At 41.0% G+C, this 23,707-nt stretch overlaps 1 protein-coding gene across 2 annotated transcripts in view; it reads left to right on the top strand.

The window, feature by feature from the left end:
- The window catches only part of CNTN3 (contactin 3), a 174,464-nt gene that overhangs the window by 35,317 nt on the left and 115,440 nt on the right, over positions 1 to 23,707 (top strand). For both annotated transcript variants that reach the window (XM_083424905.1, XM_083424906.1), the window contains exon 2: positions 10,438 to 10,572. In XM_083424905.1, the coding sequence (XP_083281031.1) occupies positions 10,518 to 10,572 (55 nt within the window). In that variant the 5' untranslated portion in view covers positions 10,438 to 10,517. The remainder of the gene's footprint in view (positions 1 to 10,437; positions 10,573 to 23,707) is intronic.

Raw genomic sequence — 23,707 nt, 5'->3', positions numbered from 1 at the left:
AAGACAGCTTATACCAAGCAGGAAAAGGACACTGCAGACGCCCAGGAACTGACATTGACCAAAGAAGGATGGTACCTTACCCCTGATGACAGGATATGGATTCCAGAGTCTCTTTCGCGGCAAATAATTCAGAGGTACCATGATTCAACCCACATAGGACCCGATGCTACAACCAAGCAGCTGGAAAAATGCTTCTATATAGCCCACCTCTACCAACTGGCAGCCCAGATTTCCAGGAAATGCCTGCTGTGTCAGAAGAATAATCCCAGAGCCGGACCACTGGCTCCCCCAGGGATTCAGCACAGTGGAACGGCACCTATGGAAGATCTTGTCGTGGACTTTACTGAATTACCCCGTTGTGGACTGCACCGCTACCTGCTGGTAGCAGTGTGCACCTACACCGGATGGGTCGAAGCATGGCCCACAAAGACTGAAAAGGCATTTGAAGTAACCAGGTGCCTGCTTAGGGAAATCATCCCTCGCTATGGATTGCCAAGGTCCATAGGATCTGATAATGGACCAGCATTTGTTCATGCAATCCTACAGGGGCTGGCAAAAGCGCTCCAGATCAACTGGAAGCTGCATACTGCTTATAGACCCCAGAGTTCTGGAAAAGTAGAGAGAATGAACAGAACTCTAAAGAATCAGCTGTCCAAGCTGACACAGGAAACCGGGTCTAATTGGGTGGCCATGTTGCCCTTGGCATTACTCAGGGTCCGCAGTCTTCCGTCAAAACGGACCCACTTGTCATCTTTTGAAGTTCTGTTTGGGAGACCAGTCCCATATGTTAGAATGTTAAATCCGTATGTTAGCCAAGATGTGCAACTGAATAATTATGTACAGTCACTCTCCCGAGTTCTTTCTTATCTCAACAGGTGGACCCAGGCTCGCACCCCATGTGTGTTGACTGAACCGTTCCATCAGTTCGAGCCAGGTGATGAAGTGTGGGTGAAAGACTGGCAGCGAGCCCCCCTACAGCCCTGCTGGAGGGGACCATACACCGTGCTACTCTCTACTCCTACTGCTGTGAAGGTTGCCGGCATCACCCCGTGGGTCCACCATACTCGAGTGAAGAAAGCCATCTCGGATTGGACAGTAACACCAGATCCAGAGAACTCCCTTCGGCTGACCATCTCCAGACGCCTGGCAGACGACCGCTCTGCTGATATCACACCGGAAGCTGATATCTCAACGCACAGCTGAAGAATTGGATGGGAGGGGCGCCCGCGGGCAGCGTCCCCAACTCCGTGCCAGGACTAACCCAGGAAGCTCACCAGGACATTTAATATTTCCATAGGGACTTTCTCTTTTCTTTTTGTTATCTGCTTTATGTCCCACAGCCCTGACCCCACTGAGCCATACCGCATTTATTGGCCTGATGGACTCTGCTACGACTGGTTCGTCTTACCGGTGGTAAGAGATGGTGTGCTCTATGGCTATTGGAAACTGGGATTTGATGAGATTGCCGTCTTAAAACACCCCACTGCCCCGTTGTGGCTCCTCTCCCACACCACTGTCCGGCATGCGTGGATCGTGCTCATACGGGAAGTTGCAGAGACGCTCGAACTCTATCGAGTTCTGGACCGCTTTTGCTGTTGTGGGAGGGTAGTCAACTGTTATATGGGAGGTAGAGCACTGTACCAACCTCATTTGATAGACCAGGTCCTACTCTTAATGCAGGCGATAGATGGGACGGAACCTATCTTAATGCAAGTATTGCAGGGGTGGGAGCCTTAACCAGGTGTGCATTGAAATTGCTAAACAAGTGGTTCAATCCACCCATCAGGGTTAGCAGAAAAGTTGACCCACGTAGTGGGAGCATCAGCTCACCAGTGGACTCTCATCCTTGAGGCTCAACAGATAGTCGGGCACAAATATCAGTGAGCTCTTCAACAATGAGCACACCCCCTGAATATTGGTGGGAGGAACCATGGAAGGATTGGGGTTGGTGGATAGGGGTTATCTCAACCGCTCTTGTCATATGGATGTGTGTTTTCTTTTGCTGGCATGAGCGTCACCGATTTTGTGGGAGGGAACAACCAGCCCCCATCCCCTTGACCCTTCTGGTACTAGCCCTACTTGGGTTGGGTCTGGGAGATGACTCACATATACGGAAAACCGGCCGGTCAGAGCCCTATCATCAGATTTGGAGTAATAATACCTATGTTAGAGATATAGATCGTTTCTCTTCTATGCTTAATCTTTCTGAATGCTGGGTTTGTATGCATATCCCTCCACAATTTAAGAAGCCTGGCATACTACTGCATAGTATTCCAATAAATGAGTCATTTAGAATTAGTAATCTTATGTCAGATGGTCGCACCTATTCACCCCCAGTGTTTCTGTCACTCATGGAACAGGCACCTCGTTGTCTCCGTTTCAATCATAACAGCAGCAATTTTTTAGGTCACTATCCATATTGCAATTGGACTTATGAGTATATTAACGGATCCTCCTGCTTCCAAAAAGGTACTTCCATTTATGATGCTATGTGTGTCGATTTTTATACTTGGTTTACCTGGATGACGGCGCGCAGCAGATCTAACTGCCTGCTCCAGTCTGATTTGTGGTTGCTCTGCGGCACAAGAGCCTACAAAGAAATCCCCTCTGCCTTTTCTGGAACCTGTACTTTAGGAGTAGTCGTACCCCTGGTGTATAAGATGGATAAGCTCCCAACAGTCCGTCTGCGTAACAAAAGGGACGCGAAGTTTTGGGGGGAGGTCTGGGAGGTGGGTAAATACTCTAAAGTATAAGAAGGCTTGCAGATGCGTATTGCTGGACAGTCAGATTTCAGAAACTATATTCTGCTGACTGTCTCTGTGCACAGATTTGCAATAAAACTCTTTTCTCCAAAGAAGAAACTTTCCTGGAATTTTTTTATTCTCTTCTCGGTCCTGGGGACGCGGGTAGGCAATTCTCTGGCAAAGTAAAGGGCATAAGCCTACATTAGCATGTAATCATAAAACAAGTCATGAACGTCTCTATAAACAGAAAATAGTATAGATGATTAAAATCAAGCCGTTATGTGAGTACAAATTAATTTAGCAGAAACAGTTATTTAAACAGTAAAAGAGTCTCAAGTAGCTGGGATTCTCAAGATAAGAAAAGGCATTTTTGTGTCTTGGTGATTAGCAGGATGGTGCAGAAATACCTGTTGTTGTGAGTGAAATGAAACAATTTACCAAGATAGTGTAATTGGTAATTACATGAGCACGATTTCACTGGTAATTGCGGATTTTGACTTTCAGCGTGGAATCAGTAATTTGGTAATTTGGGGTTCATAATCCAGTCTTAATTATGACAGTAACCTTTTAGAGATGAAGACAAAGCAAGTCTGTCAGAGGCTTCACAGTGAAGATAATTCCATTTCAGACTGCACCTCTAATTAAGACAAAGGCTGAAAAATGTGTCCCTGTAGTGCTTCCAACTCAGCTGTAGGGTTTTCCCTATGCTTCAGGCAAATTGTTGTTGTTTTTAATAATATCTAGTCTAATAATATCTACCCCCCTTATAAAGACTCACATTGTAAAGACTCACATTATGAACTGTATGAATAAATACTTCCTCTTGTCTATCAAGAGTCTTCTACCACTTGGCTTCATTGTTTCTCATATTAAAAGAGAGGCAGAATAAATTCTCTCTTTCTCTATTTTCTCCACATCGCACATACATTCTATTATATCGTTCACTGATGGGTCGCTCCAATCCTTTGTTAATGCTAGTGGTTGTTTTCTGCACACACCCCCCCCCCCCCGGTTCAATAGGACTTCTGAGTAGACATGGTTAGGGATTGCACTTTAAATGTGTATACTTTTTTTTTCTTGTGTATACTTTAAAACGGGCTGCATCCTCCATTGTGTTAAAAGCTCCTGGCTCCTTTAAAATAGTTATTTAAACAATGGCCATGTCTAAAATATATATGTCAGAGTGCAGATGTCATCTAGCTATTGAAAATACCAATTTCAAAAGAAATTGCAATGCTGTCTGCTCAAACAGGCATTAGGAGAGAAGGAAGATGGATTAGGAAAGAGGATGGGAGCACAAGAGAGATTTATCCAAGCATATTGAACTCTGGGTCTCTATGGGCAAAAGTACCCAGAAGTAACATGTAAACCTCAGTTCTGCCACTACTACTATTTGTAAAAAGAAAGAAAAAATGAAAGAAAAAAAGACAGATAATGTTCTCCCTCAAGGACAGTGCCAGAATAATAGCTGGACAATAATGTTATAGGATAAATCCCATGGAGGATTGAAGAGGTTTTGTCTTGACAGTTCTGTAATAACATGTCTGGACAAAACAGAAACCTTCAACAGTGAAGAGTTCCTGTGGATCCCAGGCTGCATCAATAAGACTAAACAAATTTACAGAGTGGTGGTGGTTTTGGCCTGGGGCGTTTCCATAGCATAGATTTATGGAGTTGTAGAATTGGAAGGGAACATGTGGGTCATCTAGTCCACCCCCTGCAATCAGGAATATTTTGCCCAACTTGGAGATCACCCACACCCCTGAGATTAAGAGTCTCATGCTCTACCAACTGAGCTACATCTTTAAATGCATTTGCTTTTATTTTTAGAGTGACACTTGAATTAGCCTGTCCCGTACCAAGAGCATGATAGGGTGGTGGTCGTCCAGTTTGGGGCGTTCTTGGTGAAAACAGATGATTTAGTGCAAACTCTTTTCAAACTAGGTTTGGGCTTGGGTTTGGCAATGAAACAGCCTTGGTTGCCCTCATGAATGACATATGTCTGGACAAAGACGGAGAAGCGTGTCTCTGCAGTTTTGATACCATTGGCCATGGTATCGTACTGGGCTATCTCTGTGGATTGTGGGCAGCATGGACAGAGGATGAATTTGTTTTGAATGGATTTTTACACAGAATCTGTCAGTTTTGAATCAGTCAAGCTTTGCCTGCATCAGGCCATCTGTTGCACTGAGTGCCTCCTTATGTCCGAACCACTCATGCCTCGTGTTTCTATGTGTGCATCGTAATTCCTTATATGCAATCGATATGCAAGATGATGTGCAAAAATAAGTATCTACGTATGTATCTATTTCTGTGCTGCTTATTTAAGAGTGTATATGCATATAATATTACATGTATAATATGTTAGAATTGTTTGTATTTTTTAATGGAACCCATAAAAAAAACCTCACTTCTTGTCAACATCAAGAGATTAAGACAGGGGAGGTTTGCTTTGTGATTTGCAGAAAGATCTGTTTCTAGGCGGACGAAGGCATAAAGATATTGTGGGTTTGCCGAGTTGGTTAAAGAACATACCAATGATGGGTTCTGCTCAACTCCATACTACCCATACAATGGCATCCATCTAGGTTCTGTTTTAACTCCTTTGCTTTCTAACATCTCTTTCAGGCTAAGGAACCTTTTTCAGCCACATTCTCTTCTGTGTGATCTTCCAAGGACCACATGCCAGTGGTGGGTGGGGCCAGAAGCAAAAGTGGGTGGAACAATGAGTGCATACTTTAGCTTTGTAGACTACACACTCACATACCCTACTCTGTGCTCCATCCAGAAAGAGGCGTAATCAGAGTTCAAGGACCTACCTCAACCAGACTATCATACTTGAGGTTAGGTTCATGACATGGGGAGATTTCTGGTTGCCAGCAGGCTTTGAGGTTCCTCTCTCAGTGAAGCTTTTGAGTGAGTTCACTTGAGGGTTTGTAGAACCATCAATATGCTGATGACACTGAGCTCTATTCTCTTCATTATCTGAGTCAGGTGAGGCTATGTGAGTGCTGAATCAGTGTTTGGACTTGGCAATGGACTGCTTGAAGATTGATAAATGGATGGGATGGAGGCATTATCTATCTATTGGTAGATAGTTTTCATGTCCAGGAAACTGGTGTTCAGCCTGTTCTAGACAGTGTTGCACCAGACAGATCAGGTATGAAATGTGGTGTTACTGATTTTGGCCCAGGTGCCTTAGCTCCTCGGAACACCTTTTGGCTGATTTGCCAGCTTCTGCCATTCCTACTTAGGTATAGCAATGGCATGGAAATACATTCTCTGGTAGACTTTGGGTGGGAATACTGTAATGAGTCAAATATAGGGCTCTTCTTAAAGACTTTGTTGGTTTTGCTCTCTATCTGAAGCTATTGTTTTTTCTCAGTTTCTTCCCCCCCCCCCCTTAAGTCTAGTTTTCCTAAGTTCAGTTTTCCATACTTCCAAATCAGTTTCCCGTTTTGTTTGTTTGTTTTGTTATTTAAGTCCTAATGAACCTATAAGTTTACCCTTGAGATTGCCTTACCCTAAATGTGCCCACTCAACTGCTTGTTGTTGTTTAGTCGTTTAGTCATGTCCGACTTTTCATGACCCCATGTAACCAGAGCACACCAGGCATTCCTGTCTTCTACTGCCTTCCACAGTTTGGTCGAACTCATGTTAGTAGCTTCGAGAACACTGTCCAACCATCTCATCCTCTGTCGTCCCCTTCTCCTTGTGCCCTCAATCTTTCCCAACATCAGGATCTTTTCCAGGGAGTCTTCTCTTTTCACGAGGTGGCCAAAGTATTGGAGCCTCAGCTTCAGGATCTGTCCTTCCAGTGAGCACTCAGGGCTGATTTCCTTAAGACTAGATAGGTTTGATCTTCTTGCAGTCCATGGGACTCTCAAGAGTCTCCTCCAGCACCATAATTCAAAAGCATCAATTCTTTGGTGATGAGCCTTCTTTATGGTCCAGCTCTCACTTCCATACATCACTACTGGGAAAACCATAGCTTTAACTATACGGACCTTTGTTGGCAAGGTGATGTCTCTGCTTTTTAAGATGCTGTCTAGGTTTGTTGTCACTTTTCTCCCAAGAAGCAGGCGTCTTTTAATTTTGTGACTGCTGTCACCACCTGCAGTGATCATGGAGCCCAAGAAAGTAAAATCACTCAACTGCTTAGAACAGCAGAATTGGCAGTTCTACAGATGCCGCATTATACCCGTTCCACTTTTGTAAGAACTCAGTCATTTAGTGTGGCAGCATCTGCACTTTAGAACTCTCTGCCTGTTGAGATCAAGCAGATGCCTTCACTGTACTCCTATCCGTCACCTGCTAAAAACATTCCTGTTTAGACAAGCCTACCCAGATGCTTAGAAAGTTGAGATTCTGTTTTAGTAGCATAACTTTTGCATGTTTTCCTGTATGGTTGTAATTTTTCTTTATTTTACTGTTTTATCTTTCGTAAACTGCTTTGAGGGGGGTGGTTTGCAATCAAGGGGTGTATAAATTTTATTAAATAAATGAATGAATGAAAACTCAGCATTTAAATGTAAACTTATAGACCATCTATGCTATTTGCCATCAGCTGTAGTTTTAGAGTGTTGGCCGACAAAGTGAGTTGCCTCAGAATGAAGTGAGACGCAGAAAGAAAAATACATACTTCTGTAGTTTTAGAGTTTGGGTACAATTCTACAGATCAGTTTTAATGTCTATGTCCAACCTAATGGGTAATCCTGATTGTGTGTCAATAATTTGGTTATTTCACCGTATGAATGTATGTATTGGGACGCGGGTGGCGCTGTGGGTTAAACCACAGATCCTAGGACTTGCTGATCAGAAGGTCGGCGGTTCGAATCCCCATGACGGGGTGAGCTCCCGTTGCTCGGAACCTGCTCCTGCCAACCTAGCAGTTCGAAAGCACGTCATGTGCAAGTAGATAAATAGGTACCGCTCTGGCGGGAAGGTAAACGGCATTGTGTGCTGCTCTGGTTCGCCAGAAGCGGCTTAGTCATGATGGCCACATGACCTGGAAGCTGTCTGCGGACAAACGCCGGCTCCCTCGGCCTATAGAGCGAGATGAGTGCGCAACCCCAGAGTCGGTCACAACTGGACCTAATGGTCAGGGTTCCCTTTACCTTTACTTTTGTGTATGTATTAATGACTTTTGTAAGCTGCTATCAGCTAGCATTCAGGACATTAATCTTAGAAATAAATATATAAAATAATTTCAGTTTTTTGGGTGAGACTGTGGATGACAGTGCATTTCAAAGCATCTGAAGGAGTTCAGATATTGGTTAAAGATTGCAACCCATGTAAATTTTAGGAAATGTCCTAGTATATATTGTGTAATTGCTGTACAATTTGATGTTGAGATAAATGCTTGGGGAGAATCCCAAGACATTTATTTTCTACATTTTAAAAGCTGGTATTCTGCTTTATAGAATATATGAAATATATTTCACTTTGAAAAGTTCAGAGACCTCAAACAGTATCATTGAATAGTCTGAGGCAAACACCTATATTTTCACGAGCTGAATAATCATGCCAGAATATAATTGGAAACATAATTTTTCATTACTTTTGTAATATAATCTCTTCGTGCACTTGTGACCTCTGTGTCATGGTGATAATACTCCTGTTTCTTCAACGAGTAATTGAATAATGATGAAATTTTTGTTCCCCTCTAAGGTATTATAGAGCAGACTCAGTTATACAAATGGAACAGCAATACAAGCTTTGCCTTTTTTTAAAAACCCCCCCGCAAAAGTACTGTACCTGACTGAGAGTAAATGGCAAGATTATTAATACTCCAACTCAAATTCACATTGTGGCTCTTTTTCTAAGATAAGATGCAAGAATTCTGCAACAGGGGAGTGCTGCCTTAAAGCTTTAGTAAATCTCCACATGCACCCCTTTTAAACCCCGACATTTGAGTACAATTAAAACTAACAATGCTCTCTGCATTTTCCCTGGATGTGGCTTTCCCCTTTGTTTAATGACTTTCACTGAGAAGTTTATATGACTGTTGAGATTTCCAGTGCATGAAAGCATCAGTTTGTAGTGGATTAAAAGATGTGAAAGGCAGTGAGAACTGTTGGGACTTAACAGTCCACAAATTTATTTCTCTTCAGCCCACAGACATCCAATACATACATGCATACATATTTAAAATCTCATATTGGTATTTTTTTAATGCAACGAAAGTCATGGAAGTGTCAAATATATTAGGCACATTAGCCAGTTCTTACTGAACACTGCAATTTGGCCAACACAACTGGTTTTTAACATAGTTGTTTCTTTGAATAAACCTAATAATTTAAACTAGCCTCAGGTATGAAATATAAAGGAAATGGCATATTTCCAGCCCTGTACTGTAGCCAGGCATTAAGGTTCATGGAGATTTGTTGGGCTAACATGGCAACATTAGTTTTTGGGTTGTTTTTTTTTAAAGAAAACCTGTTTTGATCTCCAAATGAAGATAATTCTTATAATTCTGAGCTGCATAAGTACCAGGAGGAAGACCTGTTTCCTGGCTGCCTTTCATATGATCTTTATTGTATATCCATGATTGTGTCATGGATAAATGAATAAATAAATGATAAATTCACAGGCAGAATTTAGTAATACCATTGATTGTTCATGCTGGTGGAGAAATAGGAAAGATGCTTTCATCTGTTAGGGGCTGGATGGAGCGAGCGAAGGTGAGGTACATTTCAAAATGTCTGAGGAGAGGAAAGAAGAAGCAAATCAAGCCAATGAAAACCCACAAATACATATGAACACTGAGGAAATCTACCATGTGCCTATGGGTGAAAGAGCTGTGGCTATTATCTGTGAAGGAGCTGTAGTTGTAAAGCATGTGATTTCTCTGTGGAGTTCGGTCTAAGGTTTAAGAAAGCTTGAGTAGGTCTGTTGATGGGATTACTGTGTGCACTTTAAAATTCTGGTATTTGTTTGACGGAACCATTGCTGTGCTTGAGAGTATTGCTTTACGGCAATTATTCATTTATTTATTTCTCTAAATTTGAGAATGAATTTGCATACACATCTAGATTATTTTCCTTTTGTAGTCAGAGATGCTGTCCAGGTCACTGGAATTCCAGTGCAGATATAGTAATTAATAGAATATTATGTTAGGATCATAGGAAATAACCTTATTCTAAGTTAGAGCCATTAATCCATCTAGCTCAGTTATTGCCTACATTGACTGGCAGAGGCTTTCCAGTCTTTCAGGCAGGGGGCCTTCCCAGACCAACCTGGAGATTCCAGGGATTGAACCTGATACCTTCTGCATGCACCTTTGGGTCTTGTTTGAACTCCTTCTGGGTCCAGTTGGAACTGCCTGGAATAACCTCTATGTCTACCATTTCCCCATTTCCCACATTTAAGATGAGACTCCTCTCAGGTGGTCCTTTGACACTGGCAAGATAAAGTAGATTTTGGAACATACCAACTCTGCTCATTGAAACCACAGCAAGAACAGCACTCCCAGAGAAATAAGATTACTTGATTGCTAGCTGGCACAGTGTGTAATTCTCTAATTCTAAGTATAGTCTTTTTACCGAGCCTGAATTGAAGAGTGAATAATTTTTTATGGCCATGAGGGAGCATCAATCTTCCTTCCATTAAAAAGTTCATGTGACAGGTAACTTGCTTTTCATGTGGTGAATCCTATAATTAAATTATTTGTGTATTCATGTTGTTTTAACAGATTAAAGGTTCTGTGTGGAAGACTTAAGTGTACTGTTCATTTGAGGCTGGACAAGAACTTCTAACTTTTGGCAGCTGAAGATGTTGTTACTATGGAAACAGATGTTCCTGCTTTCCTTTGTTGGCTGCCTTGGAGGTGAGGATATATGTTTATCTATAATTTCTAAATTAGAGCTGCAACTGAATCATTCCTTTCAAAATAAAATGTTGCAACAGTAAAGCTAAACTTTTCAGTCCATTAAGAATAAGTGCATTATAAATTTGGAACATTAATGGAGTATAAAAACAACTTCATTTTCCTGTGTTGGTTATTACATGCAGCTTGCAAATACAGACATTCAAAAGAAGGAGGGCCATTCCCTAAAAGTCACAAAGAAAAATATGTGGTGGTGATAAACCTAGATGTGTGCATTAAAATGAACACTGATACACTGAATAGATAAGAATGTATATTTAAAATATGACATCCAATGCAAATAAGCAGACAAATCAGCATAAATACCCAAGTGGTACAGCAGCAACAAAATTGTTTGAAAGTTTGGCAAAGGCTTTCACCATTACAAAATGATTTCTGCACAGCTCAGTGGTGGCTCGATCTATCCATTTTGAGAATTCTTAACCATGACCAAAACTGGAGTATCCTTCACTGATGGTATGATGTTTCTAAAAAGCATATGGAATAAGGAGCTGGGTGGAATTTAGTGCACTCAGGGTGCAGGGTCTAGAAGCAATAATCCACTCAAGGAGCAACTTTATTTTCGTTTTGGAGCAGTAAGAGTAGTGTGGCATAGAGCAGGGATCCTGTCATTGAGCAGCACTCCTGTTGGCTGATGTTCCAGTCCTGCCCAGTTGCCAGGTCCACTAGCACAGGCCAATCTGATGAGCCCCATAGGCAACCTGGGGTGCTGTGGCCCAGCAGCAACCCTATCCAGCTGAGCCTTTGTGCAGACATCAGCTTGCCAAGATCCATGAAGGAGACCCACCCAAAGGGAAGCAGGGTGCACCCCCCTGCTCACCCCTATCATATTACATACATATACATTCTCAAGTTTCCTAATTTAATCAGCACATAAACCGGTACATACAGCAATGCATATCACTGTGTAAAAAAGTTGTGTTATCTATAGTATAAAACTATTCAGCAGAAATACAGTGCCACATGGAGTTTGACTCTATCACATGTATTAACCATATCTTTGCATATAGTTTTGCATATTGTTTGCTTTTTTGTGGGTGGGGGGAGAGAAATCAACTAAGAAAAAGGCTAAGATATAAGCCAGTGCTCAATGGAAGAAGTGGACTGAAGTAAGCAAAGATTGATCAGGTTGAAACCACCAAATATCATGTATAAATACAATTAAAACAGACTCCTTCTCTGTTGCTAGTAAGGAACCACTGAATTTCATTGAGAAAGCTGTCTCCAGATGATTTGTTTAACATTGAAGGAGGTCTTCAACAAATAACAAAGGTATAAAAACGAAACCATACAGAGCTGTTGCAAACACTGCCTTGTGCACTAAACTACTGTGCATTGTACAGTGAAGGGAGATGAAATACACCTTCTCAGACTTCGCAAGCTGAACTCAAGTTATGAAAGGCCACATATATACACTTCATTCATATGAGGACAACAATCCTGCGATCACTAAAAATAGATGGAGATGATGTACCGTGCTTATAAAAAGCAGCTCAATTCCAACAGTTCATATAATCATAGAATTGTAGAGTTGGAAGAGATTCCAAGACCCATCTAGTCCAACCCCCTGCAATGTCCACAACAACCCCTGGTTTGGCTCGAACCACCACCCTTCTGGTTAACAGCAAGATGCACCAAGCCATTATGTCACTGGGGGCTCTGAGCTCTGTTTGAACTCACGCTGCAGTGCCTTAGTGTCCACATCCATCAAGTTATGGGACTTAAGCTTTTCAATAGCAAACACTTTGTCAACATGAAGTTGGCGATATCTAAATACGAGGACAGTAGAGCACATGCTTTGCTTGTGAAGGGTTCCAGGTTCGGTCCTTGACATCTCCAGGTAGAACTGGGAAAGACAGCTGCCTAAAACCCTGGAGAGTCACTGCCAGTTGGTGTGAACAGTACTGAGCTAGGTGAACCAATGGTCTGATTTGGGATGGCGTATTCCATCCCTATGGGTGGTTCTCCAACATTGTGTGAGCAGACTTTTCACTCACCTTTCACCCCCAGTTTGATAGAGAGTTGCTCGCAACACGTGCACCCTTACTGATGCCATTCAGGTTCCCTGCTGTGCCTGACTTTACGGTATTGTTATACTTGCCTTTGAGAGGTGTTGGAATTCCTGATTTTGTCTGCGGCTTCCTTCGCTGAATGAGCAAAATGAAGGGAAGGGCTATAGTTGTTGCAAGTAGTTACACCTGGTAGCTTCAGCAAGCCTAAGTGCCTCTCTGGAGCGACAAGGGCAAAATGAGACCTTACTCATACACTTCCACACATTGTTTAGCCACCAATTTGCTCTGTCTGTTTGTTCTAATTGTTCTCATAACAGTTCTTGCCCCTAAAGGATTTTGAAGGCTATGAGTGAGATTATAAACATCTTGAAAGTGCAAAGGCTAAAAGAAAAGACAACGTTTCTCAATTTTCAATAAGTGGGAAAGCCCCTTGAGATGTAGGAAGGAGGGAACTGCTTGTAAAGCTGCGAGAAAGATCCTGATACAGCTCTTAGCTTTTATATCAGAAAGACATTCTAGCTGTACTGGAAGTTTGACTGTATGGTGCATTTCATGGTGTCTGTTTCATCATGTTTGAATGTAAGCTTTTTGTGCAGGGTTTTTTAAAATGACAGGTTTAAGCTATTGGTTCTGCTTCTGAACATGTATTGCACATATTTTCTGGCTAATGTTTTCCCCATCTCGAATGAGAATAGTTTCAAGGAGAAAAAAAGATACTTGTTCTATTCTAAAACATTAAAAGGCTGCTGCAAACAGAAAATCATTAATGGGATCTGGGCCAAAATTTTAGAAATTCTAAAATGCGAAACTGCAGCTGAGTGAAAGAGCACTAAGATTGAACACATAATGGCTTGGCTGTTAAGAATAATCTGTGTTGAAGAGTGTACCTACTTGGTTTAAGGTGTGGAGCAAGGCATTAGAAAGAAATTCTGAAAACTAGAATTCCGCCTCTGAAAACTTAAAACTTGATTTAACTGTCTTGCTTGTTGTCAGGCACCTGCGTTGTAGGAACAGCCTTTCAGATGGTGAGGGTAGCAAATGCTGTGTCTCTCCCCACCCCCAAAGCAGGAGGGTTCAATCCTGCTAGGTGCAGGAGTTTGATTTGACCATCCATTCCAAATAGGACTCCTGCAGGATTGTGCCATCTGAACACCAGCGATCTTTAATCTAATTGCATAGTTAATCTCATAATCTATTTGTATATTTCCTCAAATTCATTCTTCCTTCAAATTGTGTGTGTATGTATATGTATGTGCATGTGATACGAAGTTTGCTTCACAATCTAGTTGGCATATCAATATTAATTATTGATATTGACATGAATTAAAACAGAATTATAAGATATTTCTATTGAAAGTAAGCACTATAATTCATTGTAAGGAGGAATAGTCAAATTTCCTGCACACTATGCAGTCTAAGTAGATTTTTAAAGAAAGTTTATGATTGAAGCACACATTCGTATATTTAGGCCACATTTTACTATTGGATATTAATCTTGTTTTTCATTAGACACTGTTCCCTATGTAAATACAAGCAGTATATTTTCATGTCTCTCCAATAATAAATCACAACAAATTTAGCAACAATGCTCAAGTTATTTATAGTACAATGAACAAATTTCTGTAACTGAGAGCAAAGTTCTGTTTTGTCCAAGGCAATTCTTCTGGGTATGAACATATAAAGTAATATGAATTAATTGCCCTTTGACCATCCTATTGATACCACTTGTATGTTTGTCAAAGAAGAATAAATGGGCATATTTTTGCACCTTTCAAAGAATACTTCTCAGTAAAGCACATAATAGATCGTGAGTAGATAACCAAGGAATTAATAGTTTTAAAAAATCAGTTAAGATAGAAGGTAAGGCCATTATTTTGTATATGCAGCTCTGGATTGCTAATGCTTTCATACACCTGGCAATTGATAGAAGTTTTCTCTTGGTTTTAAAATCTTGATCTTTCACCTGGGGAGTGTAAGAGGTTTTCTGCAGCTCCCAATATTTGCTTTCCCCTTCCCTGCCCATTTTGTGGATTTGACGTAAGAGGGAAATTGGAGAGAAATAATACACATGTGATAGTGACACATCATCTGTCTTACCCAGCTTCCCTGCCAAATCCTCAAGATACCTGGGAGTGTTTGAAGAGCAACTGTGGCTCATGGTGGAGGCAGTTTCTAATATACAAACTGATGTACATGTGCACATTTATCAATGTAAGGAATGATTCAGAACCCTGATATTATGTTGCGGGACAGTTGAACCCTGCTTTCATCCTTTCTGTGGACCTTTCTAGGATATGAATGGATATTAAAGTATACCTTTTGTTATAATTGCCCCACACTGTGCCATGAGAAACCTTCAATTAGGAGGACGTGCTGCTCCAGTTTCCAATAGGACTTTTCACTATATTTTTTTAAACAACCTCATTCATTTAAGGTACGGCTTTAAGTTTGCTGCTTTCTAAATAAACATTGTGAAAGTGACCAATGTCAAGGCCTCTTTTGGTGAGCTGCATTTGCTTACAGAAGACGGTTCTTTCTAATACTGAACCTAGGCTGGATCAAAGAAGTGTTTCAGTTAAACACATTGTAAACTTTGTATGGGAAATCGGGTTGGCAAAAACAGAACTCCACTGCACCATCTGGTGTCACAGTGTTATAATGCATATATAATACATATAAAGCGTTCTTTTCTTTGCCAATGTAGCTGAGTCCTTATAGACATGGACCAAATAATAGACTAGTTTTCCTCAACTCTGGTTTACCCATTGTACTTAGCAGTTGTAACATTGCTGTATGAATCCTTTGGTGTGATTCATTATTTGGTATTTGCTACCTTAAATCATTGCTATCCTATATTTCTATATTTAAAAGTAGGAAAGGCAGAAAACTATGCTTCAGTCTCAGATTGAATTAAGGTGTGAATACAGCCACCTGATCTGGTTCTTGGGAGTCAGTGCACACTACCATAATGGGGGAACAGGGACACACACACACACACACACACACTCAGGCAACGTGGCAAGAGCTATGCTTCCCAGCTGCTCCAAGAATGAGCAAATGTAAAGGCAGTCTGCTTGTAGAAAATTGGTTAAGGATAAAAATTATGATGATAACTTGTCCGGTCTACACACCTACCTGGGAGAGATAGATCAGGTGAATTCAAACACAAAAAACCAGAGCCCCCTAATTCCTCTACAGCCCTAATGTGGACCATTTCTTTCCAGAGCAGTCTCACATCAACTTGTTTCAGAATGGCAGGACCAGGATTGGGCTCACTATTATCCAAGGAGAACTTTATGAATTCAGAGTTTGCTGGGGGGTTTTTTTTTGGGGGGGGGGGGTGTTAAAAACTGTTTTCCAGTGTTTTTAGTAATGGGGTGCAACTGATCTTGGCTCTCCAAACACATACATAATTTTATTTGCAGATTGCCTTTCCTTAGTTAAAGCCATGCTCAAGACAGCTTATAACATGTAAAAATTTGCTAAATTGCAAACAAAACGAAATTAGTAAGAAAGAATGAATAAAATTCTAAAAGTACGCAAACAGTTACCACATAACTCATAAGGAGATCTAAAATAAAGATACAAAATATTAATCTAAAGAACAATAACACCCCTAAACAGCCCAACTGTCTGTTTAGCAGCCTCCACTTTTGTAGCTGGAGTCAGTCAGGGCCTCAGCCACCCAGGCCAGGTGAGAAAAAGCCTACAAGGCAGGGTCACAGCTAAGGTGGTCTCTGCCCATCCTATTCTGCTGAGTTGTTCGGCTGGCATGATCTAGGAAAGGACTCTTGAGGACTTTTTTTGTCCATCTATTGTAGGGCTTTATGCCTCCAAATAAAATAAATAATAAACCTTTTTGAGGTCATATTTAAAGAAGCTTATTTGAGCTCTTGTTTTTGTTGTCATGGGATAATTACAATTCTCGGGATTAAGAATAAGCTGCAAAGGCAATTTATTCTAGCTGTATTATTCGGGATTCTGAATTCACTGGGATAGAAATAGCTTTGCAGAACTGTTGTTCTTCTAATATGCCAACTCAACTTTAGAGAAGATGGTATAATGAATCAAAATGTGTAAGAATGGCTTAGTGGCAATTACATAACGTAATAGCAGATCTTATGTAATTCACCATTAACAGCAAGACATACATGTTTGGGAGTTTAAGAGCAAAATGTATAACTTGTGAAGAAGAGAGCAGCTGGAGGATCTTCAGCAGTAAGATTAGATCACTAGCTTGAAATTCACAAATGTACTGTGAGCTAAAATGTTCAGTTTTCTTAACTTACCTGCTTCAAAGTTACATTAAACAGTTAAATGTTTAAGTAACTTGCACAGTAAAAGTAGAATATATTTCCAATGTTCTGGTCCCTTCAGGACTCAAGTTCATTTCCCTGCCCTTTTGGGAATCAAGCTTCCCCTTCAGAGAGGCATCACAAATTAGACTATATAAATTGCTACTGGAGTCTATAATGAAAATGTTTTATGAGGTCTTCATAAATAAGGTTTTATTATCTATTGAGAGCAGTGAAGTCCCTTCCAGTATTCATATAACATTGTACTAGTCATAGCTGGTAATACAAGCCTATTAATCAGATTAGCCTTGGTATGAAATGCATAATTTACAGTGACTAATATAATGCCAAGAAAATGAGCCACAAGCATTTGAGGTACAAGAGATTTAATTTGAATAATATTGTCTCTTGCAGATGGTAATTTTAATTAATACTTTTTACAAATTATGCATTGATAAAAACATTTTAGGTTATTAATTCATTGTCAGTTTCAATAATAAAATATGGCTTGTAGAAAACTTTGTGAGTAGTGGTGGTGGAAATGAGGCAGATAAAATCAAAACTCCCAAAACAAATGAAGACTGCAATCCTGTTACTCATTTATCAGGGAATAAGCCCCATTGGACTTTATTTTAAGTAAACATGCAAACGATTGTTCTGTCAGATTGTGCTCCAAAAGTAGCATGAAGGATTAAACAACTAACATTTTCAGCTTCAGTTTTACCCATACAGGTGACGACCATTTTAACTGACCCTCAATCACCGATGCTCGGGTCTTTTTGGACTTGGAGGAAGGCAGAATCAGAGGGTGTAGTGGGGCGGGGGGCGGAAACAGAACCCCTGTGCAAAATGGTCACCACCTGTACTGAAGAACAGTTCCACTGCTATTTTCTGTATCCTTACATGATGTTAGGCCAGTAGATGTTTTAGAGGATTCGGATTACATGTTTGCTATGCAAAGTTTTTGAAATAAACTATCATTTGCTATCTAATCCAGATCTGATTGCAGTAGATAATCTAGAATAGTCAAAATTTGGAATGTACAAAATTGGCCACTTTCTAATAGCAGCTAGACTGACCACCAGACACTTTTGGAAATGGATAAAGTCACGGTGGAAATCTGGCATGACGAAGTCTGGATTTTAGCTATGTCAGAATAGCTAATGCAAAGCATGTGTTTGCACAAAGGGAGATTCTTCTTCATCATCATCATTGTTATTAAATATAAAATATATTTGAGTCTATTAAATATATAAATGAGAGAACATACGCCCCAAGTACACCAACAACATATGGAAGTTTATGGAACTCTTTAAGCACAAAAAGCCTTGATGTCAAATATCACTGACCAGTAACTTGGGGGGGCTTTGTGCCACACACTGTGGACAGACAGAATAGTTAGGCTGAACAGCAACCTTTGTTTTATATCTTATGTAGTTTATTTACTTTTATTACTTTCTGGGGATTTCTCTCCCGTGTTTGTTGTTTATGATTTGTAGCCTTGTCTTTTACAAGATTAAATAAAAATTAATTAAAACAAACAATTGATCATGGATCACTGGCATGTATTCCTTAACAGTTAGCAAAACTGCTCTGCCTCTAGGTTAGCCCAACTCAGAAAGAAATAGGCCCTGCTTGGTCTATTGCTCTGCACACATGTGCTAGCTAGCCCAAATTGCTTAATTTGTGAAGGACCAATCTAATCAAAATTAATCGCAATCTAATCAAAATTAATCAACGATCCATTGACTTCATGAGAAATCCTCAAAGCCCATTGAAATCAAATGATATATGCAAATGTTGCTCCTCATTTCAGCAGCATTTCCTCCTCACCTTACTTCAAGGTTGGGTGAAAGGACCAACCAAGAGGGAGTGGGTAGAAACAGCCACAGCTGTTTATCTCACACTGAAGAAGTACATCCAGTGTGTCTAGATTTTGAAGTAGTTGCACTACCATCCACAGCTGAGTCTCGGCAGAAGGGAAGCAAAAGAAAAATATTACTGCTGACTGGCAAAGATTCTTAATACAGTCATACCTCAGAAGTTGAGCGCCTTGCGACTCAAATGTTTTGGCTCCTGAACGCTGCAAACCCGGAAGTGAGTGTTCCGGTTTGCAAACGTTCTTTGGAACCTGAATGTCTGATGCGGATTCCGTGGCTTCCAATTGGCTGCAGGAGCTTCCTCGAACCAATCAGAAGCCACGCCTTCTTTTCCGAACGTTTGGGAAGTTGAACGTACTTCTGGAATGGATTCTGTTCGACTTCCAAGGTACAACTGTACATAGTGCTATGGAATATATATATATATATTAAAACAACAACAGTTTTCTCAGAATGGTGGGTTGTCGTGTGGTGAGATGGTGTGCTTTAAAATGGATACATAAGCATCCCACAGCCAATAAACTGAAATAATAAGCAATGCTTTTCCAACTTCTGTCTGACCTTTTGTGATGTGATCAGCTCAATTCTGGGGAAATGGGAGATGTTGCTGGTCTTCGCTTAGAAACCTTGACCTCCTTTATGTTCTAACAGATGGACTTATTTGAAATTAGCTTTGCTGATGGTTTATTTTCTGTCTTGAATTGCTTTCAGTTTGTCATTTAGATCTTAATAGGAAGGATAAAGTCCCTTGACTTGAGAATTTGGATGAGTTTTTGATGCTTGCTTGTTTTGTTTTAAATGCAACCTTGAATACTGACTTCGTGGTAAAGGTGAGAAAGCACCACCACTTCAGTCTGCAAGGCTGCAACACTCAGAAGTGGATAATGGGTTCTACAGACCAGTAAATCAAATGTTTCACTGACTTTCACTGGTTCAACTGATTGTGTGCCACTGCTAATGTTAAGCTTCGGCTCTAACGAAAGGTAAAACTATATAGAATTAATAGGGTTCATGGGCACCACCTACTGCTTTACAACAGTTGTTTGGGTTAGTATAAAATGTGTGGTTCTAATAGTTAACATGTCTTACACTCTTTGTGATCATATTTTTGCTGGGGGGGTTTTGGACCACCTGTGTATGAGGTGGGGTGATCATAAATTCCATGGAAAAGAGAGAAATGTGCGTGTACACACAGCAGCCACACGTAAACACCTGTGTGCTCATTTCCCCTGCTCCTTACCAGCAATTGGGTGTGGAAAAACAGTTTAGCAAATTTAGTTGGGAGGGGCGCAGTGATATCAATGTAGAGTGCAGCTGCAGACAGAAGAGTTAGCCTTCCTTCCTTCCTTACCTGCAGGCTCTAGGAAGATACCCCCCCCCCAAAAGAACTAGAACAATTAGGCTTGAAAAAAGCCTTCTACTGGAGCTTATAAAAGGCCTCTTTAAAACCTAATTGTAGTGGAGAAGGGGCAATTTTATTGTAATAAATTGGGGGGGGGGTTTGTAGGGAAGTTAACTCTTCCCAGTTATGACCTCCCACACCACCTCTGTTATTGCAATTAGGGTTCCCCCCCCTTCAAAGAACACTTATTTCAAGCCAAATTGTAGGGTGGGGGTAGATCTTGTAGATTGTAGCTGGTGGGTGAAGATTACCGGTAGCTCTTGTCTTCTCAGCACTCTCTGCAGGAAGATCTCTTCATTCCCCCTCCCCCATCCAGAAAAAAAGACTTGGTGGAAAATGTGATCAGGGCCAACTTGCATTTTTAAACAATTGTGTAGTTTGAGCCTCAAATAGCTGTTACTACAACATGAACCTAGGAAACATACAGCATATTAAGTGAAATGAGTAATTGAGATTGAGCTAGGTAATGGTTCTACACTATATATATCAATGATTACTAGTAATGTATTTCATCTCTTTTTTATTAGATACAACAAGGAATAGCTAGTGAATATTCTTTAGCTCTTTCATTGAGTCTAATCATTCCCCCCCCCCCAAAAAAAATTCACATTTCCTGAGGTGATGACATCAATTATGTCCTGGGTGAATGAGTTCTGGAGGTTAATTTATTGCGTTTTTAAAACAACACGGTTTGTAGTACTTCTTTAATCTGTTGTTTCCCCATTTTGCTACAGCCCTTTGGGGATTTGTTTGTTAGATTTCTTTGAACAAAACATGTGTAAAAGGATCAACCATAAAGTCAATTGTATATTGAAAAGGGGAGCAGATTGCTCACACTTGCAGCTTGCTGTGTCGCCGAGAAAAGCATTGACTATTTTATACATTTGGCATATACAGAAAATTTACCCTTGCTTACCCAATTCTGGCTGCTGGTGTTGGTTGGTGTGACCTGTTTTATTATGTATGTACTCAAATCTAATGCTCACTGTTTTTGGCCAAATTACGTTGTCATTCAAGGACCTGCCACCCGCTTGGGGATAAAAAAGACACATGGACACAGTATATTAGGTTAATGGGATAAAAAAGGCCACAACTTTATTGATTACAGCATGTGAGAGGTATTGACTTAGGCATTGGATAAAACAACAGAGCGTGACTCCACCCTCTCAGGAAGGGGTGAGTCTAACAAGGGTTAACCACCAGTGGGACGAAAACCAGCAGCAGAATGAAAGGGAAGTGCTGCCGCGGCCACGTTTGAGTGGCAAAACCCCGCCCCCAAGCCTCCACCTGGTTGGTTGGTTGGTTGGGGGTGTGGCACGGCAGCCAGGCCAGCTGGGCAGGAGGCTGGAACGCCCCCTGCTAATGCGGGAAACGGCTCCTGCTCACAACTCCACCCCTCTGTAGGGAGGAGAGGCTTTGTGAAAATTAAGGTGCGCATTACATTCGGTGGCACATTTATACTCGTCAGCAAATACTTTTTTGGTTTCAAGGTTCTGAAAACTGAGGTGCACATTAGATTCAGTGGTGAATTAGACTCAAGTAAATACAGTAATTATTGCATGGCTTTATTTTTCTTGTACACCACTGTGGAATCCTAAGATACTAATCACGGTGTTTTGTTTTGTTTAAAAAACAAATTAAAAACTAATGGCTTTGTGCCAGTTAGCAGAAATGGACATTATAAGTTTTGCAAAACATAGTTGAAATTCATTGAATATAGCCAATCATTTTGTAATGATAAAGACATAATAGGAACTCATGGGCTCATCATCCGAGAACAATCCCTAAGGAATCTTGCATTTCATAACTGTGTATAATGCTTCTTTTGGACAGTGCAGTGTATCTCTTTTTTAAAGGGAGTCTGATCCTTGCTGGATCACACCAGAGGGGCATCTAAGCCCAGCATGCTGTTCTCACGGTGCCCAGCAATATGGGAAGTCCTCGAGCAGGTCCAGAATACAGCAGCACTCTCCTCACCTGAGATTCCCAGGAAATGGCATTTAGAGGCATAGTCAGTAGAGGTGGAGAGGTGTTGCAAAGTGTTGCTCAACTGCCTTCCAAGTGCCAGAGTGTTACTGCCAGTTCCTGGGTGGGGTTGTGGTGGTGGTACTGAGGCAGAGGGAGCTTACCTCCATGTGCGCAGCCATCATGGCTCCACACATTTGTTTATAAATAGCAGACCTTATGCATTAGAGAGAGAGAGAGAGACAGAGACTGGGTTTCTTTCTGTGGTATATAGAACATTTACATGGTTGTGTAAGGGACGAGCTGCGTTGAGTGCTTTTGGCATCAGTTCAAGTAAGAGTTGGTTGAGATTTTTTAATGGCTGTGGGAAAATCATTGAGGCTGAAGGGAAGAAGATGATGCTGAATGAAGTCCAACGGCAGTCGCTGAGAAGTTTTAGGGTCAGCTCAGGGCAGACTGGGTTCCTTATGCCAGAATTGTACTGGCATGCCTGTTGTCTTTGTCCATGGAGTTTTCTTGGCAGGGATAGTGGAGTGGCTTGCCAGTTCCTGCTCCAGGTGGATCATGTTTGGTCAAAACTCTCCACTATGACCTGTCCATCTTGGGTGGCCCTGCACAGCATAGCTCATAGCTTCTCTGAGTTATTCAAGTCCCTTTGCCACATCAAGGCAGTGATCCATGAAGGATCCATGAAGTGATCCATGTGGACCGAGAACTCCCAGAAGTGCAAGCTGGATTTCAAAGGGGCAGAGGAACCAGAGACCAAATTGCAAACATGCACAGGATTATGGAGAAAGCTAGAGAGTTCCAGAAAAACATCTACTTCTGCTTCATTGACTATGCAAAAGCATTTGACTGTGTCGAGCAGAGCAAGCTATGGCAAGTTCTTAAAGAAACGGGAATGGACAAGATTTCTGGTGAAAGCCAGAAACAATCAATGAGTAAGAAATGGAAGAAAGCAGCAATAAAGGGAATCATGGTGCTATCTTCCAGAAGGAATGACAATTTCTGCTGGATGTGAGGGAAAGATACACATTTAAAAGTTCATCATTGTGTGTGCATTTAACTCTAGAAGGAAAACTGTGTCAGCACAGCAAAATCCGTTCAATCAGTCTTTATGGTGTGCACCAAACAAAGAGAAATCTGTTGCATGACAACTCCACAGTACCATCTATTTCTTCATCTGCAGGTAAATTATTGGTGATGACTGAAAACTAATCAGCTGCCTTTTCATTTCAGCAATAGGCCAAACCCTTGAATAGAGAGCAAGGTGCTGCTGACAGCTACTGTTTTTTTCTCACTGTGTAGCCATGGATCACTGCAGCGCAGCCACTATGGTGATGAAAATTACAGGGGAAGAAATATCTGCTTGTGTTCCATTTCTAAAGGAAAGTGAAGGAGACGAAATGACATTTGTGAAAAGACACAAGCAGTACATGCCGTGTGCCTGGCTTGCCTGGCTTGATAGTACTATTGACATTGCCATTATAGCTAACAAGATACACACCAGAACTATAGAAA

This window comes from Podarcis tiliguerta (assembly GCF_965153285.1).
Source record: "Podarcis tiliguerta genome assembly, chromosome: 2".
In the NCBI taxonomy this organism is placed as follows: domain Eukaryota; kingdom Metazoa; phylum Chordata; class Lepidosauria; order Squamata; family Lacertidae; genus Podarcis; species Podarcis tiliguerta.
Note: the sequence above shows the minus strand (reverse complement) of the source record. Positions and strands in the feature narration are given on the sequence as shown.